General features: G+C 27.7%; 2 protein-coding genes across 4 annotated transcripts in view; both read left to right on the top strand.

Annotated features, from left to right (window-relative positions):
* LOC135931388 (uncharacterized) overlaps nt 1-7,196 on the top strand; it is a 34,677-nt gene extending 27,481 nt beyond the window's left edge. Inside the window, exons 9-10 of the mRNA XM_065468457.1 lie at nt 6,709-6,848; nt 6,924-7,196. Coding sequence (XP_065324529.1) covers nt 6,709-6,848; nt 6,924-7,109 — 326 coding nt within the window. The 3' untranslated portion in view covers nt 7,110-7,196. The remainder of the gene's footprint in view (nt 1-6,708; nt 6,849-6,923) is intronic.
* A 136-nt stretch (nt 7,197-7,332) lies between these two features.
* On the top strand, nt 7,333-19,684 carry LOC135931393 (uncharacterized). 3 transcript variants are annotated; one of them, XM_065468478.1, is made up of 5 exons: nt 7,333-7,444; nt 10,134-10,239; nt 10,746-10,805; nt 14,714-14,770; nt 19,450-19,684. In XM_065468478.1, the coding sequence occupies exons 2-5, from the start codon at nt 10,156-10,158 to the stop codon at nt 19,612-19,614; spliced, it is 366 nt and encodes a 121-aa protein (XP_065324550.1). In that variant the 5' UTR covers nt 7,333-7,444; nt 10,134-10,155; the 3' UTR covers nt 19,615-19,684. The 3 variants fall into 3 exon arrangements, with proteins under 3 accessions (XP_065324550.1, XP_065324541.1, XP_065324560.1); XM_065468469.1 differs by lacking the exon at nt 7,333-7,444 and having other exon boundaries at nt 10,081-10,239; XM_065468488.1 differs by lacking the exons at nt 7,333-7,444; nt 14,714-14,770 and having other exon boundaries at nt 10,081-10,239.
* Nucleotides 19,685-20,857: the final 1,173 nt, after the last annotated feature.

The raw sequence follows: 20,857 nt of genomic DNA, 5'->3' as shown, positions 1-20,857 counted from the left end.
AATTAAACTTAAACAATCAATAAAGGGGGAATTGAATAATAGAAATGTGAAAAGGAATAAGGGTGAGAGAATAGAAAAGACCAAATAAATTTTAAACTAAGAAGATAATTGAATAATAGATTTTTTTTAAAGAATGGAACACATAATCTAAATAATAAGAAAGAATTATTTTTTGTTAAAAAATGGAGAAAATGATTTGAACAATAAGAAAGAATTAAACTTTACATAATCGATAGAATAACAAAGATAGGGTATAAGACAGTGGATCAAGGGGTATATAAATTGCAATTTAAACTTTATAAATATTTTAAAAAGAAGTGAAGTAAGAAGGAATAGGAAGAACTAATTTAATTTTACACAAATTTAACGACATTGAAAGCTAGGAGATACTGAATTATAAGATGAAAAGGTGAGAATATAGAGGATGAATTATTATACAAAATATAAAAAAAGACTGGATATTGTAAAAGATTTCAGTATATTATAAGTAAAGAAAAACGAAACAATGCATAGAATATATTTTAACAAAATATATAAGAAAAAACAAAAGTTGTTTGGGATCGCCCAATCTGGTTTGTCTTTATATCTGATTACTTCGAATTCCATCATAAACTTTTCGGGATCGTACATATGCCAATCATTTAGGTTTTCCCTCAAAAATCCCCTCTACCATCCCTCAAATGACACTATATATCCATTCTTCCCCTGTTTTCTTATGATTTACTTTCTTGGCTAGAGAGCTGCACATGCTTTGAATTGTCTATACTTATCTTCTAGAGCTCGAATATAATCCATACTCTCAATCGAGTTTGAGAAATATATTAGCTTAATTCTAAAATTCTTATCCTGACTTCATTAAATCATATCACTTTTGTTTGACCTGATGTTTTTTTATCTTTTTCACTTAAAGGTTTTTTAATTCCTATAATGGAATTTAATTTTTAATTGAAAGTTTTTTTATTTTTGCTTGAAAAGCTTTTTTACGTATGTTTCACCTATATATAATAATTCTGTTAGTTATCCACTTAGCTGACCCAAATTGAAGTTTAGATAAGTTTTGTTTTGTAAATCTAGAATCTTTCAATTCAAAGTAAGCTATAACATAATCATTTATAAAAATAATATAAATTTCAAACAACAATGTATCCTAAAAAAAGGGAATAAAATTATTTGTCATGGTAAACGTGTGTCCTTCATCAGGGACTTTCTATAACAATAATTACCTTACCCCCATCTTATTGTCCAGCCCTTATTAATAACATCAATATAAAACCAATTTCAAGTTACAACAATACCTTCAATACAGAAACAATTCCTACATTTATATCTATAAGCCCAAATAATAATATTAATTCAACCTCTATTGTTCAGCCACAAGAATGATTAGATAAATTTATGAAGGAAATTCTCCCACCCACAATATCTCGCATTCCAATAGGTACTCGAATCCTATTTTCACAAAAACTATTAGCTATTTTAAGTTCCTTAATAATATCAAAAGCTAAGATATTTCGATTAAACTTGTATCATTTATATATTTAAATTTACACCTCCCAACATCAAAATCAAATATAACACAAAACATCAAAAAAAACATTAAATTCAAATTAAACTAGCTATTTTGATATACCCAAACAACCTATACATTCTTTCAATAAGCTTTTGACAAAAATAAGGCTAAGCTTATTGAAAATAAAATCAATTTATGCAATGTAAATTCAGCTATTAACATAGCTTATTCCAGTGATACTATGGCCCCCAATGATGAAAAAACTCTCATGGTTATACAATCTAAACATCCTCAATATTTTTCCCAAATCATCCTTCCACTCCACCGTCCATTAATCCCATTCTGAGTTAGAAATCTTGGATGCAATGTCATTCAAAAAAGATTCTTCTGGAGGCATTGATGACTTTCGAGCCATATATCTACAAGATATAATTAAACCAACTTTACCCATATTAAAATACACTTACACAGTTTACTATATTGCTCAACCATATTTTTTATAAGAATATTCCTAACACCATTCAGTCCATCATTTTTGGTAATAACCTTAAAAAAACAAATGGGAACATCAGACCTATTGCAGTAGGGTCAGCACTCTGGTGAATAATTATTAAAATAATTTTCGCCCATATAAAATCCAACCTACTACAACCCAACCAGCTAGGTTTTAATGTTCCTGGAGGATGTGAGGCATCATACTCGACGCGTATAATCCTCCACAATACACATGATCAATGCATCCTTAAAATAGATCTACATAATGCCTTCAATTTACTTAGTAGGGAGCATTTTATACCCTATTTCTGTGAAATATTTCCAGAGTATTCAACATACATTGCAGCATGTTACAACCAATCCACTTTTTTAAAATTTAATGATTCAATCATTCTCTCTAAACAAGACATTTAACAAAGAGATCCTTTAGGTCCAGCATTATTCTATCAGGGCATTTAATTAATCATAAAAGAACTCTTCAAATTGTGACCTTAAATTAAACGTTTGGTACCTCGATGACGTCAATCATAAAAATTCCTACAATTATAAATCACTTAGCCCCCATAACGGGACTATCACTAAATCCTAATAAGTGTGAATTTTATTCCCCCTTGAATCGGACTGCCCACCGAAAATATTATTGTAGTGGATAAAACTAGCTTTACCCACTTAGGTTCACTTATTTAAGGTAAAAGTGCTCTATTTCTTTTCAGAGATGAATTTCTTGCCAAATTCAATAGAATGAAAAATATTTTAAAACATTTACATCAAGCTTTTTATTTACTTAAAATTTTTTTATTCATTCCTAAAATTTTACATGCCTTTCGTTCAACAATTTTCATGCCCCTGAAATATTATTAGACTTTGAAGTTCATTTAAAAAATCTCGAATCTATTTTAAATATCAAATTCTCGTCACTCTCATAGATTCAAGCTGCCCTTCCACAAAGCTAGGTAGTATAGGTATCCATTCCCCATATCCTTAAACATTTTCATTATAGCCTTTATATTCTCAGTTGCTAAATTTCGATACACATTTGGAGACTTGGATAGTATCGATCCACATCATACGGCGACATTAGACCTCTGGAGAAAAATGCTCCAAGCCGCTCATATCCAAATTCTATAAGATAAAGAGACTGGAATTTACCATTGATACAGCATTGCATCGAATACTTACACTTCAAAGATGTTCAAAGAAAATCTCCATCGCAATTTCTCCACCTAAACTCAACTCCGATTATACAGAATGACAATAATACGACTCTTTTGCTGGATCAAATAATTTTAATCTCAGCCATGTGCCACCTTGGTTATGATTAGTTAGAAACTATACTTAGTGCTAATTTAGGCTTGTTACTAACCAACGAAAAACTTAGAATAGCTATACGTTTTCATTTAGGCTATGAAATCGTAACGCCTAAAACTCATATCGATAGCCTTGGACACCACCCTTTATACTGTCTTTTTTCTAATGGCAGATTACCAAGGCACTAAGCCATCAATTCGATCATCATAGAATCTTGAAATCCACAAATATTCCTCATACTCTTGAACCCTCTGCCCTGATAGTCAAACCAGACCTGATAGAATGACCATAGTTTCTTGGAACCAAGATATACCCCTCGCTTGGGAGTATACTTGTGTAGATCGTTTTTGTCACCTTCATCACGAAAATTGAAAATACAGAAACAAATAAATAGGGCCGGGCCACCTTAATAATGTTTTGTTTGTTCCAGTAGTCTCAGACACCTGTGGATCATTTGGAACCCAAGCCCTAAAATTATTCAAAACAATAGGTTAATCACAGGTGATCCAAAAGAAGACTTTTACCTACGACAAAGAATATCAATAGAAATTTGTCGATCCAGCTGTATATCTATACATGGGTCATTAAGCACTGCCAACCATACCTAAATATATTATTTTAAATTATTTATTTATTTTAATTATATATTTATATGTTAATTATAATTTTAATATAAATAAAAAGATCGTAAAAAGTTTTTTAAAAAAATATTTATTTAACATTTTTTGGTAAATGACAATATGAATTATTTTTAATATCCCATTGTTTTAATAACTTTATACCATGCTTAAAAATAAATTGTATGACAAGACCTAAAAGATATTAATTACACAACTGCGCCTAAAAATATTAACTACCTGGTCTAGGCCGATTTTCTAAGAGGATAAAATATATTTTATTCAAGATTTACTACAAAAATAACTGCTAATTTAGTGATTTAAAACCAGGGCTGTGCTGATCCACAAATTTTTCACCTGTCTGATATTACTACACAACTGATCCGACCACAATCCCATATTTAGATTATAATATGGGCAATGTTTATGGCTGAATTTAATATGACTTGTTAGAATTTTAAAATCCTTTTCGTGTTACAGATTATATAATAAATAATAAATTTTTAGCTCTCTTTTAAAATAAATCAATTTTTTAAACATTACAAATAAATTTAATTTTGGTTCCTTTTATTAATTTATTATTATTTATATGTATAAAATAAAAAATTATATATTTATACAAGAATAACTAAAAACTAGGGGTCTACCGTTGCCATTTTTTGAAGAAGGATCCGATATTAAATTGATATCGGTCTATTACCGATCCGATATCATATCTGATTTTGTATTCAGGAAACATACTGATCATTTTAATTTTTAATATATGGAAAATCATTACAATTGTGTGGATTTTTAAAAATGGCTAACTCACCATTTTGTTCAGAAAAATATTATCCATGCCTAAAGATTTTGCTCATAGATTGTACAAATATATGGACATCTATTGGCGAAATTTCTAGGCTTAGGCAATATTTTTTGGCCAAAATATTGAGTTAATCGCTTTTAAAAATCGGCTCACATGGAGCGATTTTCATCACTAATATAACTACTCATCTCATATACTTTTTAATAGTATAACATCTATAATTTAACTATATCATAACATAAGTCATTTAAATATATTTTAATAATCAGTTATAGTTTATATTCATGATCTAAAAGTATAAATCACTTATTTTATATAATAACATTAAAATATTTACATAATAAATAACAAATATATTATGAAATTTAAAATAAATTTTTTAAAAATTAAGACGCTATTTTATCGGATCGGAAAATTTTATAATAATGGCCGATAATCGATATTTTGAAAAAGATGAAATATCGGTACATCCCTACTAAAAAACAAATATCGGATCAGTTTTATCAGAATTTGGCCCTATACGATCTTTTCTAAATCCTAAATTTTGGTCCCGATCAGTAATTTAATATTGTTACAGCTCTACTAATTATTATATATCGATTAACCAGTTGAAAAATCATATACTTATCAAATTTTAAAGAAAAATGACCATTTCTCATTTAATGCCTTTTCCAAATACTTACTCCACGTAGATCTCCTAAAATCATACATGCTTTAATATCCGATTTGTTTTAAATATACTGGGTTTGTCCTTTTTTTCGAACAGAAACTCATATTAAGGGCAAGTATCATGGGTATTGCATAAAAGTATATAATAAAATAATCTTTAAAAGATTAATTTTTAGTTTAGATAATTACTTTACGACCTTGAACTGATATAAATATCATAAAGTATATTCCTTCCTTCCAGCTATTTATGCACATGCGATTTATACTTTTTATTAGTAAATCTAATGTATATGATGCGAATAATATATTTATCAGAGGTACCAGGGCCGGGCCGTATTTTAAATTTTTTAAAATATACCCAGGCCGGGCCTGAAAAATTTTTTTTTAAAAAAACCCGGGCTGGGCCGTATTTTTTTAAAAAATTTATACAACATGAATTATTATATTCGTCAATTATTATTAAAAATATCATTTTTATTTTTTTTATAAATACATAGTATATTCTCAAAATTTTATTTACACAAATTTTTTATAGTATCAATTTGTAATATACTAAATATCTGTTTAGAATATAAAAAAAATATATTTAGTGTTGTAAAACGGCTCGTTTTGAGCCAATTTTTAAAAACGGCTAACTCAGTATTTTATCCAGAAAAATATTATGCAAGCCTGAAAATTTTGCTCATGGAGCAAAGGTCTAGACATAGTATCGAAATTTCGAGGCTTAGTCAATATTTTTCTGGCGAAAATATTGAGTTAGCCGTTTTTAAAAATCGGCTCAAAACGAGCCTTTTAACAATATTAGCTAATATACTTGCTTATTAAGTGATAATACTCGCCGAAAAATATGATAAAATACGAAATAATGAATTTTTTGAATTTACCAGGTCGAATATAATTTTTAAAAATTCCGAGCCTGGCCTAAAAAAATTTTTTTTTAATATTCGGGCCGGGCCGGGATTAAAATTTTTGATTCTTAAAGTGGCCTATTAGATTTAGGTGTTTGTATATAGTTATATACCAATATTAGTGATGTTTAAAGTTATTTAAAAGTAAAGGTCACGAAATCAATATAGTTTTTTTAAATGGTTTGGCAGACAACACGTTTAATTTTCTTTTGCAGTTATTAAAAAGTTTGGGGTGTAAAAGGCCCAATGATTGATTGCGATCTATTTCTATTCTCAAAAATATTATCTTTTACTTACAAAGAATAATAAATATGAATAATATGGAAAAAAAGGAATAAATGATAAAAATAAAATTTAAAAAATATTTCCATAATTCATTGTATTTACGAATTACAGATTGTTTGAGAAAGATCCCGATTTCTATAGTGCTTTCCGCTGGAATCCTTTTGTTCATTCTCACCCTCGCTTGGTTCTCTTTCCATCTCTTCTTTCCTTCCTATGCCAGCTATAGAAACACCGAGAAGAGGGATAAAATTGTAATTGAATTCAATAATTCATAAACTGGATTGTAGAATATATTGAAAACCAATATTTGTATTTTTTATTTGCAGAAACTTTTGCTGAATGAAGAAGCAGGTGACTGGTACCCTCCTCCATCCTTTGTGACACTTCCGGTGGACAAGGTCTCCAATGAAAAACAAGATGGCGTCGACATACACAATATCTTGAAAAAAGATGACGGCAGCTTTGAGCAAGAGTTTAAGGGGGTCATGATACCACCCATCCATAAGATATAATGAAAAAAATTTAATATTTTTTAAAATATAAATTCTAATGTTTAAAATTTTTTTATGTAATTATTATAATATATGGTATGCAAATTTTTTGATTTAGAACAGTACCTTTTTTCAAATATCATGAACAAAAAAAGATTTTACAAATTGAAATTTTTGGCAGGTATGGTTTAGTTTAATAATATTTGTTAGAAATGATCGGTTTTTATGATTAATAATTTATTTAGTTATATAATTATATTTTCATTCACTTGAACATATAAATAAAAACAATAATCCCAAACAAATTAATATAATAGAAAAGAAAAGAAAAGAATGGATTAAAAATGAGATTGAAGGTACAATAATCATTTTTTATTAATCGAATAATACTATTTCATTATATTGTTTGATTATAATACAAAGATCAATAATGTCCCTCAAGATAGTTATATATGTTATAATATCTTCACTTATTTTTATTCGATTAAAGTTAATATATTTTAATTTAGTTATTAAAATACGCTGCCATTGGGTCATCTTTTACAACTTTTTTAGATAATATAAAATATCTAGGTTGAGATCTGAAGACCCCATAGGGTTAGGGTTCCTAGCCCAATCGGGCTTTAGGGGATGGGATTAATATTTATAAAGAAATACGGGTTAGATTGGGCCTAATATTTAAAAAATATTAACATGTTTGATCTTTAATGAACCTTGTTAATATGGATGGGGACACCACCCCCAGATTTAATTTTAAGCGGCTCAATTCAAGCTGATTTTTAAGTATTTTATCCTGAAATATATTACGCAAGCATAAAGATTTCTCTCAGATACCATAAATGTTTAGACATCTATTAGCCAAATCTCGAGGCTTAGGAATTAGCCGATTATAAAAATTTTCTCAAATCGAGCCCTTTAACAATTCCCAGATTCCTCCTGTGCCATCATAGACTGATAATATATTAGTAATATCACTCCATAACAATCAAAAATATACTAAAATCAAGCAATTATATTACGATGAAGAGCAATTACATTTAATAAATATGTTTTTAAGGCTGAAAGTAATTTATCAGTAGTATATGTGCTTTGGGTTAAGTTGCCAAAGTATAAATAAAGTTTTTATATTATGAAGTAATTCTATAACCGTTCTATTGCATCGTTTGTTCTAAGTTCTTGTACCAAAATTTGACACCCGCAAATTATATACTGAGTAGAAAATCGTCAGTGTAAAACTGATTATATCATCATTAATGTAAAAATCTGTTATTAGGTATTAAAAAATAATGTAATTATAGCTTAAACATGCGTAAATCGAAATAATACGTTAATCTTACTTTATATTTTAAATATTTTTGATTTATTATTTAATGTATAAGTTCAATATTTCTATTTAAAAAGATGTATAAAGTCTTAATTTATCTTTAGTTTTTTTTAGCAATTATACCTAATATAAGGTCAAGAAGATCTTTATAGTTTCTTAAAAACAGATCATTCCAAATAGTTGACTTGATATATGGAGTTTTTAGTATTCATATGCAATGGGCATACATGTTTTGCAATATACTTATTTTTACGTATCGTTTAGTATTACAGTTCAAACTTATTTAATTTTAAAAGGTACATTATAACCAAACGATCAATTTAGCAATTGATATTATATTATCTACCAAATACATAAAATATAATTATCAAAAATGAGAAGAAAAAAATTGAAAATGCTCAAAAAAAAAAGATTAAAAATGACTTAAAGAAATTGAAAAGGTTAAAAATGTATGTAAAAGATTACAATGAAAAAATCATAAAAAGAATATTGTATGTATGATGAAAAAAAACGTAAAGAAATCGCAAAAATTTAGAAATAAAATAAGGAATAACTAAAATAAATAAAAAAAATACGATTTTCCTTATTTGAATGGGAATTTTTGTTTGACACTTTTAGTGTTGTTAAACGGCTCGTTTTGAGCCGATTTCTAAAAACGGCTAACTCAATATTTTAGCCAGAAAAATATAGCCTAAGCCTTGAGATTTCGAAAATATATGTATGTGCCTTTGTTCCTTCTAGGAGCAAAATCTTCAGGCTTGTATAATATTTTTCTAGGTGAATTATTGAGTTAGCCGTTTTAAAAATCGGCTCAAAACGAGTCGTTTAACAACACTACTTTTCCTTTTTGATAGGACTTTTTCCTTTCTTTTTGGGAATTTTCCTTTTTTGATCGGACCTTTTCCTTTTTTGAATGGGAAATCCTGTATCAAAAATGAGAAGAAAAATAATTGAGAAATGCTCAAAAAAATAAAGATTAAAAATGACTTAAGAGATTGAAAAGGTTAGAAATGTATGTAAAAGGTTACAATGAAAAAATCATAAAAAGAATATTATATATATGATGAAATAAAAACGTAAAGAATTGTTAAAAAAATGGACCAGTTATCAAAAATGAGAAGAAAAATAAATTGAGAGAAGATATAGTAAGAAAAATAAAGTAAAGAAAATTGTAAAAAGTTAGAAATAAATTAAGAAGGAATAACTAAAATAAATAAAAATTTTAAGAAATTACGATTTTCCTTTTTTGATTGACACCTTTCCTTTTGGCAATTTTCCTTTTTTGATTGAACCTTTTTCTTTTTTGTTTGACACTTCCTTTTTTGATCGGACTTTTTCCTATATATTTGGGACTTTTCCTTTTTTGATTGACACTTTTTCTTTGGACCTTTTCCTTTTTATGAATGGGAAACCCTGTACAATTATATTTAATTTCTTTTGAGCTACTATCTTTCGATCAATTTAATGTAAACGTCTCATTTTAAGTTTTTAAAGAATAATTATATTTGAAACAAATAGAATCAAATTAAAGAAGTCTCTTAATGCTAAAAGTAAATTTGGATAAATTCTAAAGTGGCTCTAATTTCTGGTCAGTTTAGAGCAAGTTGTGTTTCTTAAATGCTCAAATTAGGTTGGATCTATTTATTTATAAAATTAGAACATCTTCGTTCTAAATGCGATTTTTATATAGAATTCCTTTTTTTTAAATAAATTTGATTTAGAAATTAGATAACATATATAATAATGGCAAGAAATAATGTTGGGAAAATGATGATTTTAATATTGATTGGAACCATCCTAGTCAACATTTCATATTCCAGGCCCGAAGTACTTTATTCATTTTCTTTCATTCTATTTAATTTCATTACCGATTTTCCTTTATTATATAGGTTTACAATTTTCCAATCTCAAATATTTTCTCGGTCTTACAATAAGATTGGCAACTTCTTATTATTTTATTTTTGTACTTTGGCGAGTAAGTTAATTAATTACCTTCTATTTTAGATCTATATTTCTAAATTTTTATTTATTTTTTTTACATCCAATAATATTTAATTTATTTATGAAGGCAAAAAAAACATTTATAAGATAGTTTTCTATTCCAATTGTTTATATTTCTTCATTCTCTTTCCATTCTTTCAATTATTCTTTCTACTCTCATTAATTCTTACCATTCTCTTGATTCCTATTTACATTTTCACGTTTTTCAATTCCTTATTTGTATTCATTTTTTGTAATTTTTTTTAAAAAATGCATAAATTTGTTGTTTACTTTTATAAAAGTTTGTTTACATTTTACCCATTCAAAACTGACAAATATATTTATCTTTTTAGTGTAAGAATGGAAATGAACAAGGATGTTTGAAGAAAAGGGAAGTAATCGATGATGCTCTGGTAGTATTCTTTAGCATTCTTTGATTATTTATTATTTTCATTCATTCGTTTATTTAAATAAAATAATCAGAATCAGAAAGAAAATAGTTCGGGTTCGGGTACAGTAATAAAATTTAAAAAGGGTCCGGGTTCAGGGAATATATAAAATGACTCAAAATAAGACTTTTCATTCATTTATTATTATACTTCAATATATACACATTCATAATTTAGAAATAAAAGATTTAAAAATGAAATAATTTATATTTTAAAAGTTTTATTCAATCGCACAATCATAATATCTTATAAATTAATATCCTTGAGACTTCCACGTAAATTAGACAATATATATTTCAAAGATGAAAATATACTTTCTACCTTTATAATATATAAATTATTTTACTTTTGTCGCCGGAACAGCCATGACGATTATAGACAAGATATATAATTCTGGGTATATTGAAGAATTTTCTTCCCAGAATATTAAAATATTTATATCCTTATTTATTATCTTAACTTCTACAATATATTGTAAATAATGGAGCTTTGCGTATGCCATAACTCCTTAAGATGTTCTTTAGCCATTTGTTTTTGCTCAATACTCAATAGAACTTGATATCGAGGGTTTAAATATATAGAAGCTATACAACACTATTTTCCAAATATATTTGCTTTCACATGCTATCTAATATTTCATATAAAAAAGGACTATTAAATCTTTCTAAATCTAATTGGCATCTAATCCATATGCCATAAAAATTAGCTAAACATAATTGTTCTGATTGTAATCTTAATGTTGTTATTTTTAAAGGAACTATTACAGTAAGGTCCTTTTTTTGGCACCAATCATCTTCCGATAATATGACTTCACATGCTCCTATAATAAAATCTTTACAAAAAAATTTTCTTTTTAGCTTTCACCTTTTCTGGTGGTAAGCTCCTTCACTATCTATCTCCACTTTATTACTCTTGCTATCTATTTTTATCTAATTTATATTTTTATTTCTGATCGATTCCATTTGTATCTCCCACCGGAGTATCGCTATCAAGGCCAAAGTATCTTGATCTCCCACCGGTGTATCAAATCAATATCGACAGATATCCCACTGGAGTATTCCTCACATAGAAGAAGTATCAAATCGACAGATATCCCAATCTTGATCTCCCACCGGAGTATCGTTATTAAGTCTATTGTAACTTGGTAGACATTGAGCTTGAACGGCCCCCGAGGTCACCATCATCCTAACGCTGGCCAAGAAATCGTTATCATCTGACCCATGAGTTCAGCTGGTCGTCTTATTTGGTTTATTGGACAAAGTATCCTAGCACCCGACTGTCCAAGCCTGTCGATGACCGGGGTGGCATTCCTCAGCTCAGAAATTTAACAAATATGTCTATACCCATCCGTCATCAAAGAAAAACCTGAAAATTTTTACTTCCTTACCAGGATTGAACCTGGGACCTTCGGTTTCCAAGCATACATCATACATTACTGGGCCACCCCGGCGATAAAATTTTTACAGAAATATTTCAAACTTAATCGTTCTAGCTTTATACAAATTGAGGACCGTGTTGTGCAATCTAATAATGCCATTGACCTTTTCATTGATTTTAATATTCTTACAATTGTGGAAGTTTTTAAATATTTAGCAACATCCTTTGCTTTATCAATTTTGGGCAATCATTAATAGACAATTATAGAGTATGGGCTGCACATCTAATATAATATATATTTGTGGGGAAATCTATTAATAAATTTACATAATAAAATATTATTACCTACACCAGAAAATAATTTATGATATAAATCTCTAAATAAAATGGAAGTCCAGGAAGTAAATTGAAAGAAAAACGCGAAGATAAAATAAATAATTCCAAGCAAAAAAGTTAATAAAATTAACAATTTTTTTTTTTAAATATTTTTAATTTTTTTTTAAAAAAATTTTTTACTTAAAACTCTTGGACCCTTTACTTTTAAAAAGGGTTCGGGTTCACATCCCTGATCAAAATATAGTAGTCACAAATTTTTTTTTAACATTAATTTATAATTAAATCGAAATTATATTTGAATTGGAAAGAGTGAGCATGAATCAAAGAAATAAACAAATATTTCAAAGATATCAGACCTGCAACCAGCCCTTCCGAAAGCTCGGTCCACGGGCTGGGCTGGACTAATTTTTTAAAGAATCATTGGGCCTGGCAAAATGTTTAACACGCTGGACAGGTGGGGGGGGTGGGGGTATTTTATACATAAACAATTTTTAGCAATGGGCTGAACAATTCTTGTAAAATTTAGCCAGGTCCTCGCAAATCTCTGATTTTCATAAAATTTTAATAGGGCAGTGGCGAGGAATCCAAATTTTAATATAATTTTTTGAATCTCAAGCTAATATTTTTATTTAATGCTATATAAAAATAAGTTACAATATGCGTATTTCTTTGAATAAAACCCTCTAACTTGAATATTAAATCTTTAAATATAATAAAACAAAAAAAATTATTTTTGATATGATCCATATACAAATACACAAAGCAGATATCAAATACAATTGATATAAAAAGTTGTTATAGAAATAGAGAAGTGGGAGAGAAAAAAATAGATATAATGTTAAAAGGCCGGTAAATTCTAACAAAGGAAGGGACCTGGGCTGACTTTTCTTAAAATTCTAATGGGCTGGCTTGACTTTTCATAAATTTTAACGGACCGGATTTATTTAAATTATAACTGTCCGGGTTGGGTTAAATTTAAGGGGGCAGGCTGGGCATATTGTGCTAAAATTTTTAATGGCCGAAAAGGGCCTGGTTTTACGAACTCTAAGTGAAAATTGGTCAAAAGTGTTCTTGACATAAAGACGATAAAAAGACACTGGACATACCTTCAAAAAAAGATACTGGATAAAAATTACATAAAATTTGAGAATTTTTTCAAATAATTAGAAAAAGAAGATAGGTGACAATCTTCGTTAAATAAATATTTGGCTAATAAATCCGTAGCCTCTGAATATTTTATTTAAAAAAATTTCTTAAAAAACCGTGAATAAATGGAGTAATATTATTTTATTTGGAGTCTACAAAAGAAAACTCGTTTTAATTGTTTTTTTAAATAATATCAGATAGGTCAATGGGCTGAAAGATATAAAGTGAAGTGTAAGATCGGTGGTTCATTTCCGCTGGGAACTATTTTTTTCTGAAGCTAATCAGCACGAGCAGTTATATATTTAAAAATGGGTTTAGTAAATTTTGGTCATTAAATTTTTAATTTATTTCGTGGTATTATGTTTTATTCCCAATATGATCCTATTTTTAAAGAATTCTTTTTTTATAAAGCATCACATTAGCAGAGTGTTAGAGAGAATGGCAACAAATCAGCAAAGACCATGGGAGTAAGGTTAAAAGGTTTAATAAAATATAGTCGTTAGATTTTTAAAATAAAATTCTAGGTTATTGCATCTCAGCTATCCGGTGTTAATGCATCTACCACAAATAATATAACACCGATACGGGGCATGTTAAAAATGGGTTTAATAGAACTTAGACTTTATTTAGTAAATTCAGCATAGATTGGGGTAGGGCTAAATATATATTGATTTAATAGACGTTAAGTAGTTTACTTTACTGCATTATAATATAAACATATAGAAAGCTAAGATTTATATCAGATTATAGTAAATTTACGATTTCAAATATTGATCTTTTTGAAACCTATGTGTGAAATATATTTACAATTTTTTCCAAAGAATCCCCTTTCTGATAAGTATTTTTTAAATTAAAATTTAGATATTTTTGTTCAGTGTGTTTTTCCACGAATCTGTATGGTTTCTCTTAGTTCGGGTGTATTTTTCCAGTGTCTTTTTATCGACACTTTTGTCCGGAATTTATTTGTCCAAATTTATGTCCGGAATTTATAAGTAACTATTTTTTTCTTTTAGTGCAAGAATGGAGATGAACATGGATGCTTGAAGAAAAGGCAAGTAGCTGATCCTCAGGTAAAATACTTTATTCTATATTTATATTTAATATAATATTTTAGGATAGGATAAGACAGTATATAATAGGGTAGATGAAAAGGGTAGAATAGAATAGAATAGAATAGAATAGAATAGAATAGAATAGAATAGAATAGAATAGAATAGAGAGTATTTTTCATATGCGGAGGCACGCTATTACTCAAATAGGTTAAAAGAATATATTATAGTTAAAGTGACCAGATTCAAATATTAGCTAATGTGGGACAAAAAATGAGATAAAATTATTTTCAAAATTAGATTCTTTATTGTATTTCATATAAATGATCGCTAACGATTTAAATATCTTAAAAATTAAAGACAAATGTTAATTTAATCAAAAGATGGAGAGATATACATGACTATTAATAGGTGACTAACACTCAAAAAGCTATGAAAATTTTTAAAAAAGCACTCAAAAAGCTAGAAAATTTAAAAAAATAAAGTCAACCCGAAACCAGGCTTGGGGCTTTAAAAAAAATAAAAATAGGGTCAGGTGAGGCTTAATTTTTTTAGACCATTCTGGTCTGATTAAGGTTTAAAACAATTCTAAAAAATAAAATAAATATGTTTTTGCTTCTTTTATTGATTTGAAATGATAATTAATATTTCTCTGGAATTGTGGCAAAGCGATGGTGATTTTAGTTTAATTTATATTTTTAAAATAAATATTTTGAACCAGGCTCAAGCCTAAAATGAAAATTATGGACAGGCTGAGCTCTGATTAAAAAATCGGGTAGCTTATAAATAAATAAATATAAAAATGAATTTGTAAGGTTATAAAATAGATATATCTCTTTTAAGTTTAGCAAAGTAAATTTTTTTTAAAAAAACACAATTCAAAAAAAGAGCAAGTGTGATGATTGTGATTGAATGAAAAATTTCAAAATATTGGTAGATTATACTGAAGATGCTTTTTTATACTATTTTTATTACTATTTATGGAAAATACAATCTGCCAAGCCATATTTGATTGAAATTGATTGGCTCATGATTTAAAACCATGACTCAAATCTAAAACCGAAATTGGCTCTTTGGTTCGTGATTTGGAGCCAAAATTAGCAGCAATGCTTATTTTTTAGGAAACCAGTTGGCATTGATATGACATCCCTGATATCGTTTACTAAAAAGAATGTCTATAATTGAATTTGAGAATTTATTTTTAAATTGTAAGCCAAAATAATAAAAAAAATACAATCCAGTCAAAGGTCTTCGAAGAGAGGATCTAAAAAAAATAATAAAATTGTGAAAGCGTATTTAGTACAATTTTTGCTTCAACTTGTTTGGTAGATAGCTTAAAGAAAAACGCATTATTGGCAAATAAGATAAAATTCCCTAGATTGGCCAAATTTTAGAACATAAATTATAGAAACACTTAATAACTGTATGCTCCAATATGTAATGCCTGATTAGCACTTACTATTTCATCAATCAGTTTTTCCAGTCAATAAACAGAAACCGTAGCAAACTAAAACTAATCGGATTTAAATTAAATTACAATTCAAAAATTAATTGCGTCTAAATACATTGAGGTATTTTTTTATTCAAAATATGTTTAAATCTTGTGATTATTCTATGATCTCTAACGATAAAATTTTTTCCATAGTAGTAAAATAATTTGAATCGAGTTATATTTTCAAAAATTAAATATGAATCTGATTAGTGTTGTTAAAAGGCTTAATTTGAAGCATTTTTTTAAACTGCAAACCAATATTTTATCTAGAAAAATATTATGCAAACCTGAAGATTTTGCGCATAGATGATACAAAGGTTTGGACATCTATTAGCGAAATCTCAAGGCTTAGCCAATATTTTTCTGAATATTAGTCGTTTCAAAAATAGGCACAAATCGAGCAAAATCTGTCTCATGTTAAGACGCAGTTTGCCAAAACTTTAAGCATTAATTCTAATGCTAACCCAATATGTAATGCTTATCTAATATAGAGTTTAATGCTTAAATCCGTTTAGTAAACAATTTATAAAAACGTTAGCAAAATATGAAAATCACTAAAATTCATATCAAGATTCAAATTAGAACAGAGAATCTAGAAGCATTAAAAAAATTCTAATATAAAAAAATCAAAACGAAATATAATTACTATCATCATTACAAAATGTTAAACTTTTTATCATATTTCAATATGCAACTCAATGTCACTGGCTATATCTTTGATACTTATATAATTTAGTAGCGATAGCATAGAAAATGTCGTCAAATAGATTTGTGGCATCTTTAAAAATGTGATTCTAAATCTGGATTGGCCATTTAGATAAACAATAGATGATTTTTTTTACTCTCAAGCAATACTGTTGAGGGATTTTACAAAAGGCCAAACATCTATCCCGAATTATAGCGTCTTTGGGAAATATCTAGTTTTTCAATTTTTTTTTCAATATAATTTATAATAAAAAATTTTTATATGATTTTATTATATATAGTTTGTAGATTTTTTTGTTCATGCACCTTTTTAAATAGAAGAGAAAATTTCTGAGATGATTTAATAGAATTAAAAAATTTAAGATCGGGTTAATGAAAACAAATTTTTGTCTAAAGATCAATATTAAAGTATTATGAAAACAAATTCTACCTAATTATTTTCTAATGGGAGAGGGGGTTCCACGCCCTGTGTTTACGCCCCCGTTTTTAGCCCTAAAAACTAATTATTGTCCCAAACTTTTAAACTTTTGATTTTGATACCACTTTTTATAGTACATGTCGTATATCGAGCATCTTCTCAATCACTAAAAACTTAATCTAAAATCTATTTTATCCAGAGTTTGTTGATTTTACTTGCTTGAAAAAGATAACTATTTGATTTAAATCTTAATTTAAATTTGAGTTTTTTTATAAATATTAAAATTATTGATTTATTTCTACATAAAAAATTAGAGGGTCTTGCAAATCTTTTTTGCAAAGATTGAATCAGCCAGCCGGGAAGTCTTGTTAAAAGGCTTGATTTGAGCCAATTTTTAAAAAAGGAGAACTTCATATTTTGTCTATAAAATATTACCAAGCCTGAAGATTTTGCTCATAGATTACATAAAGATTCAAACATCTATGAGCAAAATCTCGAAGCATAGAGCAATATTTTTCTGGCTAAATATTGAATTAGTTATTTTTAAAAACCGGCTCAAATCGAGCCGGTTAATAACACTACAACCCTGGAATTAAAATTTTGATATATTTTTTGAATTTCCATTCTATATTTTGATTAATTTTAATTAATAATAAAATACAATATGTGCAATTACTTGTATTTTAAGAGCTGTCTAACTAAAATGCAAAATCTAAAAATAACATAGTAAATACACAAAAATTAAATAAGTAAATTATGATATAATCAAATTACGAATAAACAATACAGATATTAAACACAATTATAAAACAATTTTTAGAAATAGAGAGCGATAGAGGAGAGATAAAAGATAAATTGGGGGAAAGTTAGATATAGATATTAAAAATGGGATGGCTGAAAAATTTAAACAAAAAAAATTTAACGGGCTGGACTTTAATGGGCCGAACAGGGAAACTTGTGTATAAATTCTTAACAGGCCAAAGCGGGATCGGACAGCTTTGCAGATCTTTAATAGATATGTATACAAGTAAATAACTTTTTTAATTAATTTAGTTTATTTTTTTAAAAGCGTAAGCGTATTAACTTAGTGAAAAACCAATATTATGTAAATGATATGTGTAACCTGGCCAAAGACAGGTAATAAGTTGGCATAAGACCCGCCAATAATATTTATATGGGAAGGTCAAAGCTCATCTGAATCCATGATATTAACTATTTATTTGCTTCTATCTCATATTTCAAATGTATTTTAAAAAATTAAGCATAATATCCTCTGTAGTTTTAAGCTAAACTCGCATTGTATTTTGTGAACAATTTTAAAATGTAACCTAGAAATAGTAATGAAATATATTTGCTGCCGAAGAATTTTAAAAATAAACGGAATATGTTACCAGCTCTCATGCCCACCTCTACAACTTTTGCGCTATGATTAAAAATATCGAGAAAGAAAAATCAGTTTTCATTTATACATATTTCAAATTTTTCATTAACGATATTTATTTTTTAAATCGTGATTTATATCCACCCTAATTTAAAGGAATTAGCCCCCGTAACGATTTTTATAACAAATATTATACACTGTTAATTCAAGATGATGATTTAAAAAGTAAAATAAAATAATAAAATACACAAATGTGGTGGAACTGCCATCTGAGGCAGCCATGTCAATCTTTAAACTCCAATTCAAATTATATCTTAAAAATCGATTCAAGGGAGGTGGAGGGGTGGAGGTTCTTAAAGATTTAAACAAATACTGAAGGCTACTTTATTTGATAGTATGGTAGATTCTACCAGTATAGAGATTTTAGATTGCAAGCCACTATTATTTCTATTTCATAATTGCATGGAAATTCAGTTAATTATATAAGAGTCATCCAATCTGGTAAATAAATAAATATCCCAAAATCTACTAATTGACAAAAGAATTATACGAGATAATAGGTGGTAATATCAATTGTGTCAATATTCCCATCTTTACAATTTGTATTGGACATTATAAAACACTTTTGTAGTTTTATAGGCATTAAAATTTGCAATTAGAAATAACAATTATAAATATATATAATTTTTTTTAAATTAAAATAGAATGCCACTATCCCTGCCACCGTTGCTCCGCCAGGGCCTGTTCCTGAAGGCTCATCACCAAAATCGCGCACGACTGCAAAAGGTGCGGGATACTCTATAAAGCTCTCGTTTGGAGCCATTCCACTTTATATGGGGGCCGCCATGCTTTTAAAATTTGTTACTTGATTAATAATGATATTATGATAATAGTATTTTTTTAAATTCATAATATTTTTGTCCTCTTCTAATTTCTCAAAAAAACATTGCTTATGATTTTTTAAAAATATATATTTCAGTTAGAACAATATATTTATTTATTTTAAATAAAATAAATTTATGAATAGCGTGAATTGTTGATTGTTGAATATAAAAAGAGGAGAACAGAGCAGTAAAAGTAGAGAACTAAACATAAATGATCCTGTCCTTATATATGATTTTACCCTCAATGTATGTGCCTATATTTTTAAGGCAATGAAAACATCGAAAACCCGGGGTGATTCTTATGTGTTCATTCGGAAAACCAATAGGGGATCAAATACTCCCCAATTGCCAGGTGTCAATACACGTGGTGGTTATATAATATATAGCTTCTGTTTTTACAAAAAAAAAGAAATTGATTAGTTGTTTTGTTTATCAATTTCACATTTTGTAAGGCGACATTGTTAAAACAATGAATAGGCAATTAAAATTTAATAGATTAAAAAGAATAATTAAAATAATTTGCCAAAATATCAATTTAAATTAGGTTTAAAAAAATAAACCAATCATGAAAATAATCAATCTCTTATTAGTGTTAAAATGATAATCATTAAAAAATAATATATATTCCTCGAAAGAGGCAATAATAATAAATTTTAGAGGGCAAGGGTTCAAATCTGGTCGTTGGCAAAAAAAAAATAACTTTTCCAAATTAAAATTTTAAAACCGATTCCGAACTCGATTTGGTCAGGCCAGATCGGCCTGTGTGATAGATCAAAAATTTAACATTAGGTTATAGTCTCTCTCAATTTCATAACATTAAGAAAGAGGGTAGGAAAGTTGATTAAAATTAAGATGATAGGAAAACGATCATTTATAGAAATATATCTAATGAGATAACTGTTTAAAAATAAGTTGACATTAAAATTTTTTAAGAATAGTTTATTTTATTTATATTAATTCATAATTTTCTTTAATTAGCTAAATAATTAAAAAAATTTAAATTTCAGAGATCAGTTAATAAATGTTGATTTTTCGAAAATCTTTCTGTAAAACTAGTTACCATCTGATCAATGATATCGTGCGCTTGAATTCTGTAAATATGAAAAGTCATTTGGACGTTGATCCGAGCATTCCTCAAAACACATCTCTTTTTACGACTAATTTTATGCTGCGGTATTTCAGTTTCCTTGCATATGTCATCAGGTATCATCAAATCGGCCATTGATAG

Source organism: Gordionus sp. m RMFG-2023, chromosome 1 (genome assembly GCF_954871325.1).
Source record: "Gordionus sp. m RMFG-2023 chromosome 1, tfGorSpeb1-WG-v2, whole genome shotgun sequence".
Classification (NCBI taxonomy): domain Eukaryota; kingdom Metazoa; phylum Nematomorpha; class Gordioida; order Chordodea; family Parachordodidae; genus Gordionus; species Gordionus sp. m RMFG-2023.
The sequence above is the reverse complement of the archived record's forward strand: the minus strand, read 5'-3'. Positions and strand labels throughout refer to the sequence as shown.